Source organism: Ambystoma mexicanum, chromosome 1q (genome assembly GCF_040938575.1).
Source record: "Ambystoma mexicanum isolate Mex_15411 chromosome 1q, UKY_AmexF1_1, whole genome shotgun sequence".
Taxonomy (NCBI): domain Eukaryota; kingdom Metazoa; phylum Chordata; class Amphibia; order Caudata; family Ambystomatidae; genus Ambystoma; species Ambystoma mexicanum.
The window spans coordinates 623,383,155-623,405,833 of NC_090922.1; the positions used below are offsets into that span (position 1 = coordinate 623,383,155).

At 45.6% G+C, this 22,679-nt stretch overlaps 1 protein-coding gene across 4 annotated transcripts in view; it reads right to left on the minus strand.

The window, feature by feature from the left end:
- ANKRD45 (ankyrin repeat domain 45) overlaps window positions 1–22,679 on the minus strand; it is a 508,183-nt gene that overhangs the window by 463,197 nt on the left and 22,307 nt on the right. For all 4 annotated transcript variants that reach the window (XM_069641186.1, XM_069641185.1, XM_069641187.1 and 1 more), the window contains exon 2: window positions 17,121–17,376. In XM_069641186.1, coding sequence (XP_069497287.1) covers window positions 17,121–17,376 — 256 coding nt within the window. The remainder of the gene's footprint in view (window positions 1–17,120; window positions 17,377–22,679) is intronic.

A 22,679-nucleotide genomic window follows, 5' to 3' on the forward strand; every position in this document is an offset into this window, starting at 1 on the left:
AGATGGCGGAGCAGGAACATAAAGCGGTGGCCTATGCAGATGATATGCTGGTGGCCATAGGGGACCCAGCGAAATCCCTCCCACACTTAATGGATATCAGAAAGATTTGGAGAGATATCTGGGTTGAAAATAAATAGGCAAAAATTGGAGATGTTGATACTGGCAGGGAATAGAGAGGAAATTACCACTGCGGCCACAGATTACCAACTGAAAATAGCCACCACGGGCATCAGATATCTAGGAATTACTCTCACTGACCAAATAGACAAATTGTATGCCCACAACTACCCTCAAATCCTAGAGAAAGTCAAAAATGATTTGCTAAAATGGAACCCGTTGATGATTTCCTGGTGGGGGAGAATCACGGCAGTGAAAATAACAATTCTCCCCAAGTTAATGTACTTGTTTCAGGCGCTCCCGATAAAACCCCCCAGGCTTTCTTCAAAGCACTCAGAAAGGCGGTCTCTAAATACGTCTGGCAGAACAAAACCCCAAGAATTTCAATTGCTGTATTGACAGCTCATAGAAGGGAGGGGGGGGGGGGGGGATGTGCCATGCCACACTTCAAGAAATACTACGAGGCGGCCCAGCTCTGGGTATTGAGGGACTGGATCACGGAACAGGGGGGAGAAAATTTGGGAGAGGCAGGATAGGTCGGTGGCAACAACATCCACCAGACACCTCCTATGGATCAATAGACAGTTCCGACACGCTAACACCACCATTAGCGAGATAATGAAGACGGCAATGGGGGTGTGGGACGCCGCCATGAAACATGAAACCCTGACCAAGGATCCCGTCCCGTTCATGCCAATGTTTGGAAATCCTGAATTCCCCCCGGGAATAGAAAAGGGATCTTTTCACAGGTGGGTCAAAGGGGGGTGCAAGATGGTGGGAGATATGCAACTTGACCGACAGATCAGGTCTTTCGAGAACAGCAAAGCACTATTGAACTTAACAACAAAAGATAGATATCAATATGAACAGTTACATCACTGGTTGAGCACTCCACGTATGAAGGAAGCAATGACTAGGGAACTGACCCCCTTCGAGACCTAGATCATGACGCACACTGGCTCTCGCAGGTTTGTCTCCAACACCTACAAATGTATAAATGCACTAAAGGAACCTACTGCTTGGCAATATATGAGGAAGTGGGAGAAAACCCTGGGCTACGCACTCCTCAAAGAAAGGTGGGAATACATATGGGGTCTAATGCCAAAACTGACAAGAGCCATCCAAACGAGAGAAATGTGGGTGAAAATGATGGTGCAATGGCACTACACCCCGGAGAGACTGAACTTGATGTTTCCTAACTCTCCGAACAAATGTTGGAGAGATTGTGGTGGGAAAGGAGATTGGAGACATATCTGGTGGGACTGCCCGAAGATAAGCCTATACTGGGGAGAGATCAAAAACCAAATGCTTGGGATGTTCCCGGGGACAGAAGACCTAGGAGAGGAAATATGGCTAGGGGGCTTTTGGGATCCAAAGGACAAAATGCTAACTACTCCGCAGAAAAGGAACTTTACGGGCCTCCTCATAGGTGCGTGGCTGGAAATCGCTAGCAACTGGAAGCACAAAAACCCACCATTGGTAGTAGATTGGACGCAAAGGATTTGGTCACATCTGGCATTGGAACTAATAACATCCAAGGAGATCATGGGAGATTTAGAAATGACTGGGGGAGGGGTACTAGAACTCCTCCAAAAGGACTATAAAGAACAATGGTGCCCACACAACATAAGGCTATTAGACTTATTTACGTGAAGGAGGAAAAGGACTCCCTTGATAAGACGTATACGAACTGAGTTATGTATGCTCGGGGGGTTTGGGAGAGGAGGGGGGGATTGTTTATTGTTTGCGGTGAGTGAATGATGCACAACCGTTGTATGGAATGACATTGAGCTAATAGAAAACCAATAAAAATATGTTTTTAAAAAAAAAAAAAGAAATTGTGAGGAAAGACTCCACCGATTGGAGCAGCAGCAGTCTGCTCACCCTCCCTCTTTCACAGGTAAAGGAAGCACTGGACAACTTTAAAGAATGCACTGAGGGAGCTAACGTTTTTGGATGCAACAGTGGTGGTGGCAAGGAGATATGGGGAGGGAGAGAAGCTGGGTAGGTTGCTGGCTTGCGCAGCTCGCCAGGTGAGCGATAGTTGCTGCATTCTACTTATTAGGACTGAATCTGGCTCATTGGTGCATACATTAACCGAGGTGAATAAAGTATTTGAAACCTATACTGAGTTGTATACGAATAAAGACAATTGCTTCGATATTGACAGACAGATTCTTGGAGGGTCTCCCACTCACAAAACTGTCGCCAGATGCTAGTGAACAACTGGGTCTCCCCATCTCGCAGGAAGATATTGCTCGGGCAATCAACGCTTTGCCTCCTGGGAAGGCCCCAGGACCTGATGGCTTCACAGTTTAATTCTATATACATTTCACGACTTCCCTAGTACCCTATCTTCATAAAGTATGGGTGGAGGCCATTGAGCTACACAAGCTACCCAAATACTATGAGAAAAGTGGTTATCACAGTATTACTAAAACCAGACAAGCCCACTGATCAGTGCGGCTCCTACCGCCCTCTCTCCTTGATAAATTTAGATATGCACATTTTTGCTAAGATTTTGGCTTCTCGCTTGACACCATACATGCCGCACATCATTCAACCTGAACAAGCGAGATTCATACCTGGTCGCTCCACAGCACTCAACTTGCGCTGTCTTTTCAATATTCTAGCTCAGATAGGTCTGGAAGTTCTGGCCGTGGCTGCCACGCTTGACATACAGAAGGCCTTTTATTCGGTCTCATGGCGTTTCATGTATGCAGTGTTAGAACAATTTAAATTTGGTCCCAACTTCGTGTCATATGTGTGGCTGCTTTACAACTCACGGGTTGCAAGCGTTTTTTCTAATGAGATGCTATCAGCTCCATTCTGCATAGCCAGGGGCACACACCAAGGGTGTCCGCTAACACCACTGCTATTTGCTATAGCTATTGAGCAGCTGGCTGATCTCATTCGACACAGACAGACACCGAGGCAAAGGAATGATCAGTGAGCCTTAAGTCATATCCCTTTATGCGGATGATGCTATAGCGTATGTTGGGGACCCGCACATTCACCTGAGCCTGATCATGCGCAATGTCCTCGCTATTGGGGACCTTTCTGGCATTCGTGTAAACTGCATGAAGTTCACATTTCTCCTCTTACGGACGCAGTAACTAAACCCTGCGATTTACTCAGCTTCTCATGGGCTCCATCTGAAATGTGATAATTGGGGATCAGTGTAACTAGACGTCACACTACCTTACTTGATTGCAATTATGCCAAGTACCTGGCACACCTCGCGCCTAGGCTTCCGGCTGGACGCGACTGCCATTGACCATTGTGGGTAAAATTGCAATTCTCAAAATGGTAGTCCTCCCAAAACATCTGTACTGTTTTTTTTTTTTAAACACACCCGTATGGCCTGGCATGAATTTCTTTAAAGAGCTGGAAGCTACCATCAATGATTTTGTGTGGCACTCTGGCACGATGCACCTCAAGTGGGACACCCTGAACAGACCTTATGGGCAAGCGGGATTCGGTGCCCCAGAATTCAAGTTGTACTTGCTGGTAGCACAGGTGCAGTATGCTGCTTTTTGGTTCGCACGGGACATACTAACACCACATGTCAAGATCGAAAGCTATTTAGTGGGAGGTTGTGATCTTAGATCTCTAGTGATGTCCCCCACTTTGGCTGACTCATGCCCATTTGACCCTGCAAGTACTACTGCCTTGACTTGGGATACAATGTGGAAATTGTTGGGGGTCGCTCATCCCCACTTCAGTGACTTTATGGAACTGTATTTTGAACTTTCCCAGGGTAGATGCCGTTACTGAGCGGCAATGGGCTCAGGATGTGTTTCATTATTTGGGGAACATGTTTCTGGGTGAAAATTTCATCTCTGCTAAGGATATACCCGCACACAGTATAAACATCACAATGACTTCAATACATCATAATTCGCTAAGCATTTAAAAGGATAGTGGGCGGGTTTCCCGGTTGAACCCGAGAATGACTCTTTGCTTGGGTATATCATGGCTACACGTGGGTCTCGTGGTATGGTTTCTTCATTTCATAGGTTGGCCCAAGACCAAGTCTTGTCGCGCTTAACCAAGCCTTGTTCCAGAGCAGGGGTGATGACATGTGCACACATACCCGAGAGGTCTCTTACAACTCCTGGTTCCATCTAATACATCTCAAATGTATTGCACAGGTATCACTACACTCCAGCTCGACAAAAACTCATCTCTCAAGCAAGCGCAGGTGGATCCCCTAGGTGTGGTAAGGACAATGCTGGGTATTCTCACATGGCGTGGGGCTGCCCTAGACTAGACGCATATTGCAAGGTCATCTGTGGTATTCTGAATGATATGACCACCAGTAGGCTGGATGCTACTCCAATGCAATGCCTTTTCCATGTATTTGAAGATATAACAGGGCGTACACGTAAACTTGTGAGTCCAGGTCTGTTAGTGATGCAATGTTTGCTGTTGCACTGGACTAATATACCTTCAGTGGATCAGTGGCTGCTCACCGTGGCCTGGGCTAGTGATGCCGAAGACCAGTGGCCTTCTATACAACGAGAGGGGAACTGCTCGAAAGACATTGCAGCCATTCAAAGCTTACCTGGCACGAATGCAAGAGACTTGACAGATTGACTAAATATGGCTATGCTTGGGGTCCCTGTGCTCACTGTCCAAATGATGCCCCTCAAGGTTCGAACCCAAGGGGTCGAGGAAAGTGGGTCCTCACCAGGAGAGACTCCCCCGTAGCGAACAAGGACTCCTGTTCCTGTGAGGAGCTCTCTAAAGCAGTACAGATAATGGCCTACATGGGACTCTCTGGAATGGCAGGAGGTTTCAAGCCTTAAGACCTGGATAAAAGAAAAGTTAGCATAGCATATGCAATAAGAGAGCTTGTCTCTTTAAATGAAAGTCTCCAATCCATGGGGACGAGGACATTGAAGAGCGAATGCATACTGAATGAGTAGGAAAATGAGAGGGAGACACGACACGTGAGCAGAGGACAGACCCTACCAACGTCATAGCGGAAGGAGGAGTGGAAGGGAAGCACTGAGCCCATGATGTTCTAACCTGTATTGAATCAAGGTAGAAATGCTGGAATCTATGTAACCCGACAAGAAAGCTAGAGGGGAGGACGCGAGAGATGCAGCAGAACTCCGAAAGCAGTAGCAGAGAAGGATAGAAGTTTAGCAGACGTGGTGGCATGGCCGCAAGGAAGTTGTGGTGGGCCATGGGTTTGGGGTACATCGCTGAGACCTCGGCGACAAACAGCCTGGCTGGGTGCCAGAGCACCGAGACAGAAGGAGAAAGAAGTCCGGAATGCAAACGTGGTTATCAGAAAAGGTGGTTATCGGAAAAAGTGAACCGATAACCAAGCAAGACAGAAAAGATGTTCCCAGAGGTGAGCCAAGTCCATAGATGTCTCCCGACGTTGAAGGAGGTAACAGGGAGAATGGGCGGCCAAACAGGGATTATTACAGTTGGGGAAACTCGTCCCAGTATATATTTTGAAGTTTGAAAAAACTTGATGAACTATGAATGCAGGAAAGTGAGAAAGGGGAATATGAAAGAGCCTGGAGAATAATACATTATTAAGAGGGAGAGACGACATATGGATGTACTAACTGACAAAGGTACAAAATAGAGAATGGATGTGATGAACAAAAAGCCAGAGAAACCGACAGGATAAACCATATCTCAGTCCGAGTATATGATATTAATGAGACCTGTTACTATCCAAGAGGCCCATTTCTTTACATAAGTGATATTTTGCAAAAATGCTTTGAGACTGTTGATAATCAGAGGAACCCAAAAAGCGCCAAGAAACTGAATATTCAGAGGGGGAACTGAATCAAGAATCCCCTGAGGCTACTTCAAGAGTTGATATAACAAGTAACCAGAGAATATATGAAAATTAATTATTGAAAGAAGAAACAGAGTGGTACAAGAAGTACAATTCAGGAGATGGGAGTCCGTCTGCTGACCTTGGTTATTACTCTAGTGTTCGGGTCAGTTAGCTTAGTGTTGGACGTCTGACAGTTTATTTTAGACATTCACCGACGACTGACGAGCACCCTAGTTAGTTTCCTTTAGGTAGGGAACATCCCATAGCAATATGGAGAGATGGGTATTATTCTTGTTCTTTAATAAAAACCCTTGAAATTGTCCAAAGAGTGTCTGTGTCCTTGTTCAGATCTGCCATAAAACCTAGCCAGCAAGCAACAAAGGTGCTGCACAGAAAGAGGGTGAATAGAAAGAGAGAAGGACAAAAAGATAAATGCTATCGGAGATTCAAAAAGGTGTCAAGGTGGTCCTTGAAACCTAGAATAACCATATAATGTATTTTCTCAAAGGTGGACAGTCTCGTAAATTCTTTTTGTACTCTTTTCAACTACCCCTTTGGGAAAGAGCAAGGGGAAAACAACATGAATGAGGTTTTCCAGCCTGATTCCTAGAGCTATAGAGTTAATTGTAAGCTGAATACCTTTTAACACCCCAGATAAAAGATCAAAGCAAGGATGGTGGAAAGTTACCTTTCATCGCTTAAGTAATTAGTTTGGGTGCACTCTAGAAAGTTGAAACTAAATGAACTAGCAGCATGATAAAAGGCAGCCTGGTACCATTTCCTCCCTTGACCAATAGTTATTTTGTATGTATTGATTCATCTAGATATGTATATAAGGAAGCACTGAACATGAAGCAGTTCACTTTCTCCTGTTCTTGCAACTTTTCTGCATTCCCTAGTGTATGGACTTTTTCAGAACCACTATTGGTGTAAGATAATGTGGGACGCACACCTTGGTGCACTTGCAAAGGTTTGACACAAAAGTGTGAACTCTCTCTTGGTATGAAGGGTGAGCAGTTCATTTAAGTGTTAAAACCTCAGGGATTTGGTGAATGGCAAGCACTAGATTGTCTACAAAAAGGTACATAAAAAGTATGTTATTTATTAAGAATACACTAGCTTGATGAATATGATACAAGAAGGTAAGTAAAACAATTAATACACATCTATGCAATACACAGTTTGGTGATCCAAAGTGTACACACACCAAACTTTAGTATTCACCCATTTCAAATGACCAGACTGTAAATGTGCGGAAGGTGGGGGTGGGGGAGGCTGTTAAAACAATATCACATACGCATTATATAATAAGGCAGCACCAACACCCAAGAAAAAGCTCAGAGTCCAGCTCTATACTAGCAACAATGTTCAGAAAGTGCTTAAATGTTCTCCCATAGGAAATAAAGGCATTGTGTGCAGTAGTAGTCCTAGGGTCAGCATAGTAATGTTTAATATGGTAAAGTTAGGTTTCCTATAACGGGATGTGACAGCTCCCTACACCTATGATCCAGGGGGACCTCAGATGGGATTGCCAGACTCGGGTTCCACCACCACAAGTCAGGTCAAGTTAGTTGCTGGAGTACACATGGTGCCTATATGAATGAATAGGGAAACGGGGTGAAGGGGGGGGGGGGGGTGGGGCGGTTTTAAAATAATTCAAATTAAACAAAACAGCAACCCCATGTACATATGTACATTGTGGTCTTTGGGAACATCTACTCATGACATTGGTTCTGCCATTGTAGGCCCAGGAGTCCGAGGACAGTGTCTTCTTCTGGTGACAACTTTGACACCTGTGTCTGGCGATTCTTGCCACTGTCAGCAACCTTTTAGGAATGGATCAACAGCTTGCTGGTCTTTCCTAAAGCACTGTGATGGCTCCATAATTGTAAGACCCTCAGGACACCCCAGACTCAGTGAGTAGTTAGAGTGACCCTATGCAGGGTCAGCAGGCATGAAGAAGCAGGACAGGTGGACCAGGCTCCAGGAAGGCTCCTTTCATGAACAAAGAACTGCACCAGCAGAATGATGAGATTTCAGTCAGACTACAAGAATGCCAGCAAAGTTTCTAGCTGTAGTGCTAGTTAATGTCCATGCAATGGCATAGTCTCTACTCTAGAGGATGCAAGTCCGGTACAGGCTCAGCGACTATTGCAAGTTCCAGGGGATGAGAGAAGAGGAGCCCCAGATCTGCATACTTTTGTCCACAGCTGTGTCCTGTGAACCACCCTTACTACCCCCCAGTTAGGCACAATGGTTTAAAAGAGGAAGGCACCATGACAGTCTCCTCTGTTGATGTGGAGCACAGCTTTGCCTAGCAGTGGATGGCCTGACCAAAAGGGGCACTAGCAGCAGTGATCTAGTAGCCTTTTGGGTTCTCTTAATTGGAATCTTGGCTCCGGTGGTTGACTGCAGAATGGCTACATCATGGTAAAAATATATGGGGGCACTGTAGCACACAGTAAATTGGCAAGAGGAGCTACTACTTACCTCAGCCTGCAATGTTCTAATGGAAAATGTAACAAATGCACTCAAAATAAAATAAAGGGAAACAAGGTTTCCCTGCACCACTCTCTGTAATAAGTAAGGTAGTCCTACTTTAAAAATATTAAAATGGAAGACAGAAGCCCCCCTGCACTGCCATCCACAAGGATTGAACAGTGCCCCCAGACAGGTGGGTTATACCTGGAGGGCAGACTGAAAAAGACCCCCCCCCCCCCCCCAACCTTGCAAAAATTAGCCTGGGATCAGGCAAACGATCTGCCTACTTAACACCTGGCTGAAAGGTGGTATGTCTGAGATTTTCTCTTCAAGGAAGCATCTACGCTTTTGTGCCTGTAATTTGGGTATTAAGACATTTCCATTAACACATTAACATTGTGATTGTGAGCGCATCCACAGAGTCAAATTCTCAATATATGTGCGGTTATGTGTAACATTATCACTATTGGCACTTACATTCCAGCTCAAAACAGATCCTTCATAGCATCTGATTTTACAGTACTTTGCCTCAGCTAGATGAAATTATACAGTGAAAAATGTCTAAGCAGGGGTGGTTTTACAGTAATCAAGTAATTTTTTTTCAGAATATTCAATGAATGGCACCCATAAGTTTCTATACTTTTCGTAGTTCCCCACACTTAATGCTCCATTAAAAGAATGTCCCAGATTTGTATCAACCACATATGAATGATTCAACCCTCAGGGTTTTTCCAATTGCATGTGATACTGAGTTTGAATGCTATCATTAGATGAGCGATAAGTGTTGCTTGGGGACCTCAAATGGGAATTATGACCTCCCTGGTATCATCTAGCAGTATAGCCTAGTAGATCAATAGGTAGTAATTTCTTTAATCTCTTTAATTTCTTTAATCTGTGATAGTACACCTCCTTCCAAAAATATCACACTTTACCACAGCAAATATATCAGTGAACCTTCCTCATTCCATCCTCTCCAATATTTTGGAGAGTAGGGCGTGTGCATCTTATATAGCCTATGGGCCACTCGATACCACTGGTAGCATAATTGAACCACACATTCTTTATCAGTTGTACATCTCAAGGACGGCTGCATAATAGCCCAAATTCGATTCCAGGATTTGTCATCGATAACTTTCCCCAAATCTTCTTTCCACCTAACCATATATGCCTAGGTCCCTAAGGGTGAAATCTGCCTAGTAATTTATACAGTGCTGAGACATTACCTCATTTAATACCTGTTTTACGGTCAATGGATTCCCTTCTTTATACAACTGCTCCAAGTATATAAGCCCTCCAGTGATCCATTCCTTAAATCTCTTTAGATTTGCCCGGTTGGAAATCTGGAGTATCCTAGATAGGACTCATCCCCGTTGGAGCACCCCATCTACGAGTAGCTCTATTCCAGTAGTATATTGTGTTTTTGGTCAAAGTAGGTATGGGAAAATCTTCCTTATGGGTGGTTATATTCGCAAAAGGAACCTGGGATAGGGGGTGGGGGACATTGCCTGCTCTATTTGTTTCCATCTTGGCCACAAGTCAAGGCATGAGATTTCTGCGCCGCACGGTTAGATCGATGAACATTCGGGACCCCCATGCCTCAATTTCATCGGTCCCCTCAGGATAACCTTCCTAGGTATACGTACTTTCTCCCCCTCTCCCCCATGTAAATTTAAAAATCTTTGTCTGCAGCATCTGTACGTTGGAGTCAGGGATTTTAACTGAAGGTGCCCGGCAGTGATATAGTATCCTATGGATCAGGTTCATATTCACTGCAACGATCCTACCAAACCATGGGATTTCCTGTTTATACCATCTATCCATATCCTCCATAAGCTCCTTAAATAGTGGCGGAAATTGCATTGATACATTTTATCCATAGTAGTAGGGATATCAACTACCAGATAATCTATTGCAACTGAGTTGCACTTCATCTGACAAAGCGCTGAGAGGAGCTTTACATCTAGCAGAGATAGGGAGATATTGAGGCCACAGGATTTGGAATAGATGATTATAAACCCGGATGCTAGGCCAAAGTCTCTCAGCTCATTTATCAAAGTAGTCAAGGAGGTGGGAACCTCCTGTATAGTTAGCATGACACCGTCCACATATAAGCGACAGTTTATACTCTTCCGTTCCCAGTTTTATCCATTTAATCATCATATTCCCTGTAACCTTCTTTGCTAATGGTTCCATAGTTAAAGTAAAGATTAACTGGGGTAGAGGGCAGCCCTGTGTGGTCCCTCTTGTGATTGTTATTTTTGGGATATCATTCCCATTCATTCTAATTGATGTTGTTGGCGTTTGGTCATTTGCCTGAGTAATCGTATAAAGGTAGGGGCGAATCTAAATGCCTCCAGTAGTAGTTGAATATAGGTCCAGTCCACCTTGTCAAATGCCTTATGGGCATCTAAAGATATTACACCCATTTCAATATCTTCTTTGTTTCCAATCTCTATAATATTGAAGATCCTTCTTTTATCATAATGGGTGTTCCTATCAACTATAAATCCTATTTGGTTCTCATCAATCAACCCATGAAGTGCTCTCATTGGTCTGTAAGCTAATACTTTAGAATCGATTTTTACATCATTATTCATTATTGTGATTGGCCTGTAGGATTCACAACACATATGATCTTTATTCGGTTTTGGTATTAATATAGTAGTAGATTCCTCTGTTGCTGGAGTTATTCTACCTGTACCCAAGATTAATTAAATAGTTGCGTTAGTGGGGGAATCAGTCGAGTTTGGAATTTCTTACAGAAAGCTGTAGTATATCCGTCAAGAGTCCAGGTTTTAATCCTTGAAGGATTTGATGGCCTTCGCCACATAATTCATCTGAATAGGGGTTTTGAGATCCTGATTAATATCCGGTGAAATACGAGTTAGTTCAGCCTGGGAAATATATTATGATTGGCCCTCTAGGTTAAGGTGATCGCTAGCCATCAAGACAGTGAAATATTTCCGGATAACCTCAATCATTTCATCATCACCATAGCATATTTTATTCTCATTGTCTTTAATCACCTGCATATTATTTTGTGTTTTGACCTTTAATCCGATTTGCCTTATTGCCTTTCACATAATAGTATTGCTTAGTTTTAAGTATATCTTGTGCAGCCAAGTATCTGCTAATTTAGCATTTGCTCATTTCAGTTTACGAAACTCTTTCCGCAATGCTGTAAATTTGTGTTCCTCCTCATTTTCCTGACTTCATTTTCTAATTGGGTCTGAATTATTTTGCAAGCTCTTGTATAAACTGACGTGTAATTCATCATTTCCCCGCTCACCACCACTTTCATAGCATCCCAAATTATCTTAACTGGGTGATTATTTGCATGAATTTCCTTAAAGTACTTAGTGACAGTGTTAGAGATGCCATGACACAGGACGCAATCTTTCAGGATATGATCATATAACTTTCAAATTTACAAATTGGAAGGGGACTGTCAAGCAACGGATATGGTTGCAATGATGGGCGCTTGATATGAAATTATACAGGGTTGTACATGAGCTCCCTCAATGCATGGGAATAGTGAAGCAGCCGATAGTACGAGATCAATCCTAGAAAATCCCATAAGGACATAAGAAAAAAAATGTAAAATCCCTAGCGTCTGTCATGACCACTGTGAGGGGGCACAAGTTGTGCCACAAGCAGGCTCCCACTAGAACCCTTAGGGCCTTAACACCACTGCAAAAGGGCTCCTGGAGCCAGTCCTAGCGCCTTTGGCACCAGGCTCATATGTAGGAAGGAAGGGCTGTTCAAACTAGGTCCCATTTATGTACATGGGCCTTTAAATCCAACATGGAAGCACCCACACAGTCTAGTTCTAAGAACCAAGCCATGCGGTCTAGTGTTTTGGGTGTGGCAGGCCTGGAACTACTTTCCCTGGTACTACTTTACCTGGGCTATATAAACCACACCCTGACTGCAGAACACGCTTCGTGTTATTCTGCAACCAGCAGCGTGACGCTCACTGTGCCCAGCTCCTGGTCTTCAGCATCTTCCTGTAATCCTGCAAGAACAAGATTATTCTGTTTTACCTGAGAAAACACTAGCCAGCACTCAGCATCTCAACTGGGCTGCAATCTGTGGAAACCGAGAGAAGAAACATAACTCACCTGTGAGTACTAGCTTAAGGACTTCCAGCGAACCGCTACCACAGCTGCTGTTCGAACATTGTGACCTGCAATAACGAGAAAGGGAAAAACAATATTAGAATGCGCACTTCCAAAACATCGAATTCCATCAGTCTTACCTGAATTCCACCGCGCTACGCCACGCTTCCATCCGGAGCACCACAGCAACATCTGCAAAGGAAAAGAGACATATTCAGGTTTGCTTTCAATATTAAACAACCGCACAGCGCTGTACTTACCTTAACGGATTCCGGGGGCCTGTTTTTCATCGCGCTCTCATCCACTCGCAGCACCACAGCGGCCTGTGAGGAGAAGAAGAAAACACAGGTTAGCTTTAAAAGACAATAAAGGCGCTGCGCTTCACGCTTTCTCTTACCTAGAAACGCGCCTCTCCATCCGGCATGCCAGCATCAAGACCTTCACACCTGAAAAGAAGGAGATAAAGACATTAACGAATTCCCACCATAAACAGAACAAAGACTTACAATTAACAAACCTACCTGCCTACCAGCAGATTCGGGGTCACAGCAGGCCAGGGCCCAAGGAAGGCGTACTGCACCAGTGAAGCAACTCTGGCAGCTCGCCAACAAACGTCAAGCGCCCCTGCACAAGAAATGTAGGACGGATAGCTCACCCTACAAATAACTAAGGTGAGAAAAGAACCCAGTGGGAAGGGAATCGGTCAGAGGGAGGTGGGAGGTTCACCCATTAGAGACAGCTATCACAAATCCTCCCTTCTGTAATTGCAGATTCATTATTCAGCACTGGGCAACTATGCATCCAGGGTTCCAGATCTCAGAGCCTTCAGGACGCCCGCGGGGATATCAGGTGAGCGTAACAGCGTCCCCATTTAAGAGCCTCCACACATCTACCAGCCGAATTTCCCTCAGAAGCCTAGCGAAAGAAACTGCATTTCTATAGTCTAATCTAGTAGCTAGAGTTGTTATGTCAGCATCTGGATAAGGGACCAAGTTAAAGTAGCTCCCAGTTATTGTTCGACCTTCTGCAAATGCTGCTGCTTGAGGGATGAAGGTGCTTATAAACTGGTTGTCTTTACAGATTGGTCCATATAATGAAATCAATGTGATCTGATGACCAAGCAGATACCCCTTTAAACAAATGTATCTTTCCTGAGAGTCTTTTAAGATTATAATTTTAATGACAGGCCATCAGAATAGCAACCCCCATTTTCTTCACCCATTCCACCAGAGGCAAATAATTGGTGCGCATTTTTCTTATGGGACATCCTATGTTCATCTGTCTTTAGTAGCTGTGTTTCCTGCATACATACGACTGCAGCCGATAGGTCCCATATAGAACCGATTTCCTGTTTGCGGGTTCAAACCCTGCACATTCCATGTAATAATGCAAATGGCGTCAATCCGTGCCCCGCTACGTGAACTTGCCATACCTCTTATGCGTGATCATCCTTTTTAAAGGTTTGTACTTTCAATCATGAGCCTTCTTACCCCAGCTATGCATTCTAGTTCTATGCATTCTAGTTTAGACCGTATCACAGTAAATCTTCCCAAACATACATAGGTCCCCACTCCCACCATTACCCCGTTCAAAACATTCTAACCATGTAACCCAGAACTCTGCTAAACAGGGATTACACACATGTAGGGGGGTGAGGTCCGGCATTCACAGTGTTTTTCCGCCTCTTTTAGACAATCAACTAGAGCTTTTCCATCTTCACTTCATTTGTATAACATAGCCAGAAATGGGTCTCTTAATTGAGCGATTCAGTGTCCTCAACGGTCTTCAATTTAGATGTTAATTTCCTTTTCTTTCTTTTGTGGGCAGGCCTATTGGCCTCCAAGACTTCACAATCTGGACCCAAAGAGTGGATGGTGTAGGTGATCTTGATATCATCCTGGTATTCTTCTCACCTACAATGTTTTCATCATCATCCGATGACAGGAGCGGTTCCTCTTCCTTCATCATCTCTTCCCTTTAATATTGAAGAGCAACGTTGTTGGCTATCCCCACCTTTACGCAAAGTTTTTCTCTCGCAACTGTTCCATCATTGGATGCAAAGCTCTTGTCTTTGTTAAGGTAGACAAAGCGCGATCCTGAAACAAAGATATTTTGGCATCTCTAAATTTTATTGCAAAGAAATGTACTCAGGTTACCACATCAGGAGGTTCTGCCTTTTGAAGTTGCACCCTTGGACGAGTGCACCGAGTTCTGTCTAGGTCTTGGTCAGCTTCTTCCGCCATTTGCCATTTTAAATAAATGACTAATTAGATGCTTCACAAATTCGGAGAGCTCCTCCTCATGGATATGGCCAGGGATCCCCCATATACGCACGGTATTTCTCCTGGAACGAAATTAGTGTTGTCCTGCTTCGCCTCAAGGGCTTCATATTGTGCTTCCGGTACTTGATTTTGTGTGACCATTTGCTGATTTCATAGGTTTGTTTGCAGCCTCGTCCACCAGTTTGTCCAAGGCGGTTATTATATAGGATAATTCAGCAATGCTGTTTTCGATTTCTTTTTTAATCTCACTCAGGAGCAGTTGGAGATCTGCCTTAGTTTCAGCTTGAGTGGGTCACTCCTGATGTGTATCCTTCACTTGAAATATTGGCAATGCCATTTCAGCCTTTTTAGCTTTATCTTGGGGATGGATCATTGTGGCAATATCCGCATACATCCCCGCTTTCAGTGTCTTGGCCGTGTTGCAGATGTGCCCTTTGTGATTTATCTCTATAATCTTAGTACAGAATTTGCCTTAGAGAGTAGGCACTATTGATATTCCTCGGAAAAAGCCTCTCAGGAGGTTAAAGGTTTTTTTGGGTGTTTCGCGCAGTCAGGCTTACCCTCGCAGAGAAGTGGTGCTACCTGTGCTAAATAAGTGTATCTATATTGAATACAAGCTTCTTTATTGCCTTCACTGCAATTCCACCAGGGCCTCATAGTGCACTGAGTACCACATGCACTCTAAACCCAAAGCACAGCAATCCCTGCAACAATATAAAATGGGAAACCTATGGCGATTCCAAACATATCCAAATATATCCTGTTGTCCATTTATTAAATCTTTGTGTCTTTAATAGAATGTTTCCATACCAAGTGGTAAAAGGGCAAGTGCAAGCAGCACTCATCCATTTATCACATAGGCCAGAGAAGTGCTTATGGCGCCCCGGGGAGCTACAACCTCTTTAGTATTGCATTGTTTGGGCGTGGTGGCGCCCTGTGAGTGAAGCCAGGGACGGCACCTGACCCGCGCCCTATCCCTCCGCTTACCGGGACTTATCAGCACTCTCCTCTGTTTTTGTTGGGGACCATTTTCAAAGCCTCCACAATCAATAACCATCTGGAAGGAGCTTTTACCCAACCTCATCCCTTCCCCGCTGAAGGCACTCAGGGAGCCATATCGCTGAATGGCTCATCAGGCCATGCCCCCGTAACTTGGGTATTGTAATGTTTATGCTAACCTTTTTTCATTTCTTTTTAGTTCCATTTTTATTTGTATAATATGGGAAAATACATGATATTCTTACTTTCTTTTTTTACCAGTGTCACTGTCCTCAATTTGTTTTTCAAATGACGAGTCTCTTAATAGCCTGAATCCCTCACAACTAAAATGCGAATGAGTTGGGGTGAGAATTATCCAGGCTTACCACCCTTGAATTAGTTGGGAAAGGTATCCAGTGATTATACCTAATAAAAAATAAAGAATGAATTCATAACTAATAAAGAACAATGCAAGAATACTAAAATAAAGAAATATATATATGTGGGGTGGGGTGGGGTAAGAGGTTAAATCGGGTGGGGTGGGGGTTGGGTTTTTAAACATGGGGGAAAATGGGGGTGCCCCCACCAAAAAGAAAATATATATATTCTTGTTTTTGTTATTTTAGGGTTTGTTAAAATGTAATTCTTGATTTTTTTGGTTAGTTAAAATCACATAGAACCAGACCCTATGCACTCTTGAATAACTTTGCCTGATGCTTAAAAGCCTGTATCAGTCCAACAGGATTGGCAACATCCACTTCGAGGTGACTCAAAAAGAGAAGCTAATCACTATCACAAAAGCCAGACAGATTCTGCTCCTAGCACCACCTTCATACCTATGCATGACTAATTGTAGGGGGACTTTCTTGATCACGGGATGGTCAAGCAGGACACTGCTACTCCCGACTGGTTATGGGAACCTGACTTTAATGTAAACTGACCCAATGGTTCTACATATAGACAGATAACAAGTGTCTTGGTTTTTACTCGCCACAACTCTAAGTCGATCTCAGTAGGTCCAATAATTATTTGGAGACGTTCTAGCTCACCCCCCACTCTCCAAGCTACCTATGATTGAAGACCATGAATGCTCGATTTACGCAACTCAGCAGTCATTACATTTACAGATATGGATCTGCTCTATGCAAACCTTTTCATGGCTCTATCATGTGGTCCATCAAAGCTCCTTCCCCAAAACCATCCGGCTTAATGTTTGATTTAGATCAGGACTTTGTGTAAAGCACACATCAATATGCACTTTTTATGGCGTTTATTGGAAAAGCAACTTTCATTGTGAATAGATTAAAACAAAATACAAATAAATACAAAGTATACCTCTGGGTGTCGGTTGGTTGAGGTCCACTCCATGCTTTGCCAGTTCTCTGACCACTTCACTGCGCCCAAGCATGCAGGCCAGGAACAGAGGGCTCCTCCCGACAACATCTTGTTCTGACAGTAGCAGTTTGACCTTTTCTTGGGCAGGATCTTCTGGGTTATCAAAAATCTTCTGCAGACCAGGCAAGTCACCAGCCAAAGCACAGGTAAGGACAGGATTATCAGTTTGTTCTGGCCCCATGGTGTCCATAGAATCCTGCACACATTGGATAGATTGGGGGTTATTAAGATATGACCCGTCTACCTTGCCAGACCTACTTGGGGTATATCTTGGGGCACTGAGGAAAAACATATTGGGATCGACAGTAATGACGAAAGCTAAGCATGTACATCAGATAATTTATGGGGGAAAACAACAAATACATGAAGGTAATATTCGTGAAATATCTTAAAGACATAGGAAGTGCAGAAGCATTGTTTCACCAGAGGTGAGTACCACATAAATCCAAAGGGAAGCTACGTAAATGGTGCAAGGTTTGTACCAGAGGTTTTAAAGAGAGATGCACACTCTTAAAGAAGGTTCTAGTGAAAATAACAAATGCATTAAACATATGGATTCCAGAATGCCCCTTTGTTTGATGCTGGGTTGGGTTTAGAGGTCTATGGTGAAATGGATTGACAGTATGACCAATAGATTCAATACTTACAGAGTATACATGTATATAGGAGAAAAAACAAGGATTGTGTATCAAAAGTGACAGTTTAAAACAATGTGTAAAGAGGAGGTAGGGCTCATGGGCAACATAAGAAAATTGTTCACGGGAAGAGGTAAAGCCATAGAATGCCGTTCTAGCAGAAGAGAAAGGAAAAATAAGTGGCATAATTACAAAGGGCCTAGGACAGGTATAGAGGAGTAACTGTGTGTGTGAAAAGACCGCGCTGTAGACTGAATATGGGATTTAGTGTTACAGCAGACAGAAATGGGCTTGATAGCTAGCTGGTCCTGGCCATCCTTTGCTGTCATCAATGGGCCTCATACAAGTTTACCAGCATATGGTAAAAGTGCCAGTGATACCATTTACCAGCACTTTTACCGGACCGGCAAAGTACAAGTTTGCCAGAACACAGTTGCCATAATTCCCAGCGCCAGTATCACCTCATCCAGAAATACCAGCAAAGAAAGTACCTGATGGCCCCCCACCCTTCGCCAGTCATACCGGCACAATGGTATCACAGGCATATCATGAGACAGTATTACTGGCAGATATTTGCCGGGAATGCCGGCAAAACCAAGGCGTAGATAACAATACTTCAGAGCAGCCGGTAAATGGACTCAGGTGAAGGAAATTAGGCGCCAGATGCAGGAAATTAGGCAAGAGGTGAACCCAATCCACCCAGGTTCACCTGTATAGAAGAGTACAAAAGGGCCCTACCTTCCACAAAAACCCATCCCAACACAACCATGCTGCCAATCACTGCTGCATACATGAAGCTGGAGGGGTTGCATGCCAACATACAGCTGCAGAGGCTGGAGTACCAGCAGAGGCAATAGGATGCCAGACAGAGAAGGAGGAGGAGGATGATGATGAGGATTATGGGGATGTAGGTGGCAAGGTGGAGGCGTGCAGCGATCCCTCACACAACGGCCACACCCTGGGCCCTCATTGACCGGCAGATACTAATCCTGTACCACCTAAACAGGGAACCCATACTTGACCTTCTGACCCACATCTAGGACGACATTGGGAGCAGGATCAGCATCCGGTCAGCCATACCACAGTTGGTAAAGCTGGTGCCGGTCCTGCACTTCCTGGCCAGTGGCACATTCCAGCACTCTGTAAGCCAGCTGCACAGCATTTCGCAGCCTGCCTTCTCCAGCGTGCTGGTGCTGGAGTCCCTCCTCCGCCATGTGGGCCTGCACATGGCCCTCACCACCACCCATACACCATACAACACCATCATGGCCTACTTCTATGCAATTGCAGGCATGCCCAATGTGGTGGCAGCATTGGACTGTACGTATGTTGAGCTGGCAGCCGCCCCACACCTCAGAGGAGGTCTGCAGGAAGCAGAATGAGTTCCATTCCCCGAATGTCCGGCCACCTGTGACGCCGACCTTACCATCACACATTGCTGTCCCCGATTCTTTGGATCAACCCACGACGCAAAGGTCCTCCTGAACAGCATGCTGCCAGCCTGCATGGAATTTTGCAGAAGACAAAGGACCTGCATGTTGGGTGCGTACAAGAATGCACCCCTCCACCTACAGACACCCAATATGCTATGACAGTGAATTGGCAGACATGACCATCTAGGGTCATCAGGTGCATGTTCTGGGGCACCCCAAGATCCTGGGTTGCAAGCCTGCAGATGACATGCGGCAACAACAAAGACCAAGGCCGAGGAACCATCACAGGGAACAACACAGTCCAGGGATGCACACGTAACCGTGTCTATCCAATGACGCGTCTATAACCAAACAGGTGGCGCAGGCCCACACACACTTGCCATGGCCCTGGGTCTCGGGCGGTGTAGGGCCCACATACAACAATGTTGCCCATGGCGTAGATGTTAGATGAGGCACCCAAACAGACCCCCAAACATAGGATGAGAGACTGCCAAACAACTACTGAGGGACACCACCCTGCCATCAGACCTGGCATGCACTCAGTCCTCAAGTAATGACACACACACCATCGTGGATACCACGTAGGCCATCTGCACATGGAACCCAGACTCCCATCAGGTGCCATGCATGGTAGCCATGCACAGGTCCAGATCCCCCTTCTCCCCCCCGATGGCAAGCCACCCTCACAATCAGATACCAAATTGCAATGCGTGGTGGCCGTGAGCAGGTGTTACCTCGTCAGACTGCAACCCACCCACCTCCAAACCCCCGAGCAGTGCAATAGGCATGCAAGGACTGGAACGTGAAACAATGTGGCACAATGGGACATGCAAGCATAGACTGACCATTGAGATGCTGCTATCACAGGCAACACCACTGCTGAACATCATTACTTACACCTGTGCCCTTGTAGGTGACTGGATACCCGCGGTCCTTCGGATTCTTGAAGGCACGTTTCAGATGACTACACCGGTCTGGGGGTGCGCTCATGTGCATGCCAGAGAAAGTGGGGCAGATAGTCCTGACTTGTGCAATGTTGCATAACATCTGCATCAGGCGCAACATACTCCTAACCCCAGATCTGGAGATTCCTCCACCAGTGGAGGAGGATGATGATGATGATGATGATGCAGCGCCAGCCGGGCCCATGCACGTGCGCATAGAGGTATAGGGTGGGCGCATGGCCTGCCAAGAACTACTTAAGGACTTTTTTTGCGTTTCCCCTCCACTCTGCACACCCCTTGCATCTTTGTAGTTATCATGCACCATCACAGTAAACACGTGTTTTGAAAAAAGTAATGTCCCGTCAGTGCTTCAGGTGAAAACGATGAATTTAGTACCAACGTGAATGCAAACAAGCCCTACAACCCAAACACCCCTCTCCCCAACACCCCTTTCCCCAAACACCACCTCCCTCCCTTCCCAAAGACCCACTGCCCCCTCTTCAAACACAGCCAGTGAAGCACCCAGTCAGTGTTCAGCGTCACTTGTGGCCCCTCTTTGGCATGGGGCTCTTTGCAGACTCCATTGGGGACACAAGTTGCTGTGAGAAACTCTGCTGGGAGCTCTGGGTGGTGGTGATCGATGTCGGTAGGTCAGACCCCTGGCCTCTCATGTGTTCCAGGGTCAATTGCATAGCATGGCCTATGGCCTCAGCTGTGGCAAAGGCAATCCTGTTGCCCTCACACTCTTTGGGCAAGGGTGAGGAGGCATGGCCTCAAGACATGGCACTCCTGCAGCTGGAGACCTGCATGCCTTTCCACATGAGTCTCATCTCTTCCAGCTGCTGGCATGCAATTCCAGTGAGTTCAGTGTGGCGAACCTCAATTGCATGCATGCATGCATCAAGGGAATGTATGCTGGGCAGTGGAGAGGGGCTGTGTGGTGTTGTGAGGCTGAAACATGCTGTTGGGTATGACATGTCGTCCACTTCCTCATCAGTGGTGTCCCTGCCATGATGGCCTGGTGGCTGTTGTTCCAGTGGTGGTGGGGACGCTACAGGAGGTACAGTGGGGCTACTGACCACAGGATTGGTGATGGCGGCAGCCACATGCACTTCTGCTGCGTCACTTCCAGCGGTGGGTGGCGATGATGATGGTGGGGCTGCCGCAGCTGCAGGTGGCAGGGCCGATGGTGGCTGCGATGGGCCAGAAGCCCTGCAGTTCAGCCTTGGCCTCCTGAGGAGTGGTGTGGCCTTCACAGGTCTGCCTGCAGCAGCTGGGTCTGACGATGACAGTCCGGCGCGCTGCTGTCGGATGACTATGTGCCTGTTGGGGAGAGATGAGCATGCTGTTAAGTCTTCTAGGAGGCATGACTGTGGCTTGCATCACACTCATGCTACACTGTGTGTCCTGCTCTTGTCATGCAGCTTCTTTGATCCGTTTGCTCCGATGTGTGCTTCTACATGTAGGTGGTGGCAGTGCACATTGGCTGTTGGTCTGCCAAGCTAGCGTGTTGTGTGTGCGGTGGGCCTGATTTCTGTCCTGTTCTCCACTGGCACACATGGGCGCTTATCATGTGTCCATGTGTGGTGCTGTACATTTTGGCAACAGTGCTTGCGCATGGCTACATCTACCCGCATCCCATGGCATGTATTTGTGAGATCTGGCCATTTTCTGTGACTGACACGTGTTGGACCTGATCCCTTGCCCTTTAGTTGTTTCTCTGCCTGGGAATGCATATATTTGGACTGAACATTCATTTGCAGGATGGAGCCACAACTCTCCTACCAGAGCATGAGGTTTAGGGGTGCCACCATCCCTCCTCCTGTGGCAGCAGATTCCCTCCTGTGTGTTGCGATGAGGTTGCGGACCCTCAGACACAGGTCATCCCACGGCTTATGGCAGTCCCTCTGTGTGTGGGAGGTAGTCCCCCACAGCCCTGACACTTTATGCCACTTATTTTCCAGATGGCAGTCAGTGTCTTGGACTTCTGTACCAGTGTGTCGGACAGTGCTGTCAGTTCCTAGAACTTTGGTTTCCGCAGGCCGATGTCAGGGACTGTGAGGATGAACTGAAGGACTCCAAGGGTGTGAATTCAGAGAGCAATGCACAGACTCTGATACAGAGAGGTACGGCAGGAACAACAAAACATACAGTGCAGTCTGTAATGGGTTGCGGTGAACATCGTGGAGCGATGGAAATGGGCATAACAGGGGAATCAAATCAACCCATGTCGTCGGTGGGAAAGGAGAATAAGGAATTTCCACAATGCGGTTCAATAACAGAGCCTTTTCATGGTTTACGGAAGACTACCAATCCCAGCATACCCTACCTACTTCACTAATTGTACATCAGTCTGAAAACCCATAAAAACAGAAACGGCAGGAAAACACTGCACTTGCCTTACATCCATGAGGGCTATGCATTCGGAACAGTGGGGACCCAAAAGGGGGGAAAAAGACATGGTGAACAGTGGGAGGAAGGGGGAAC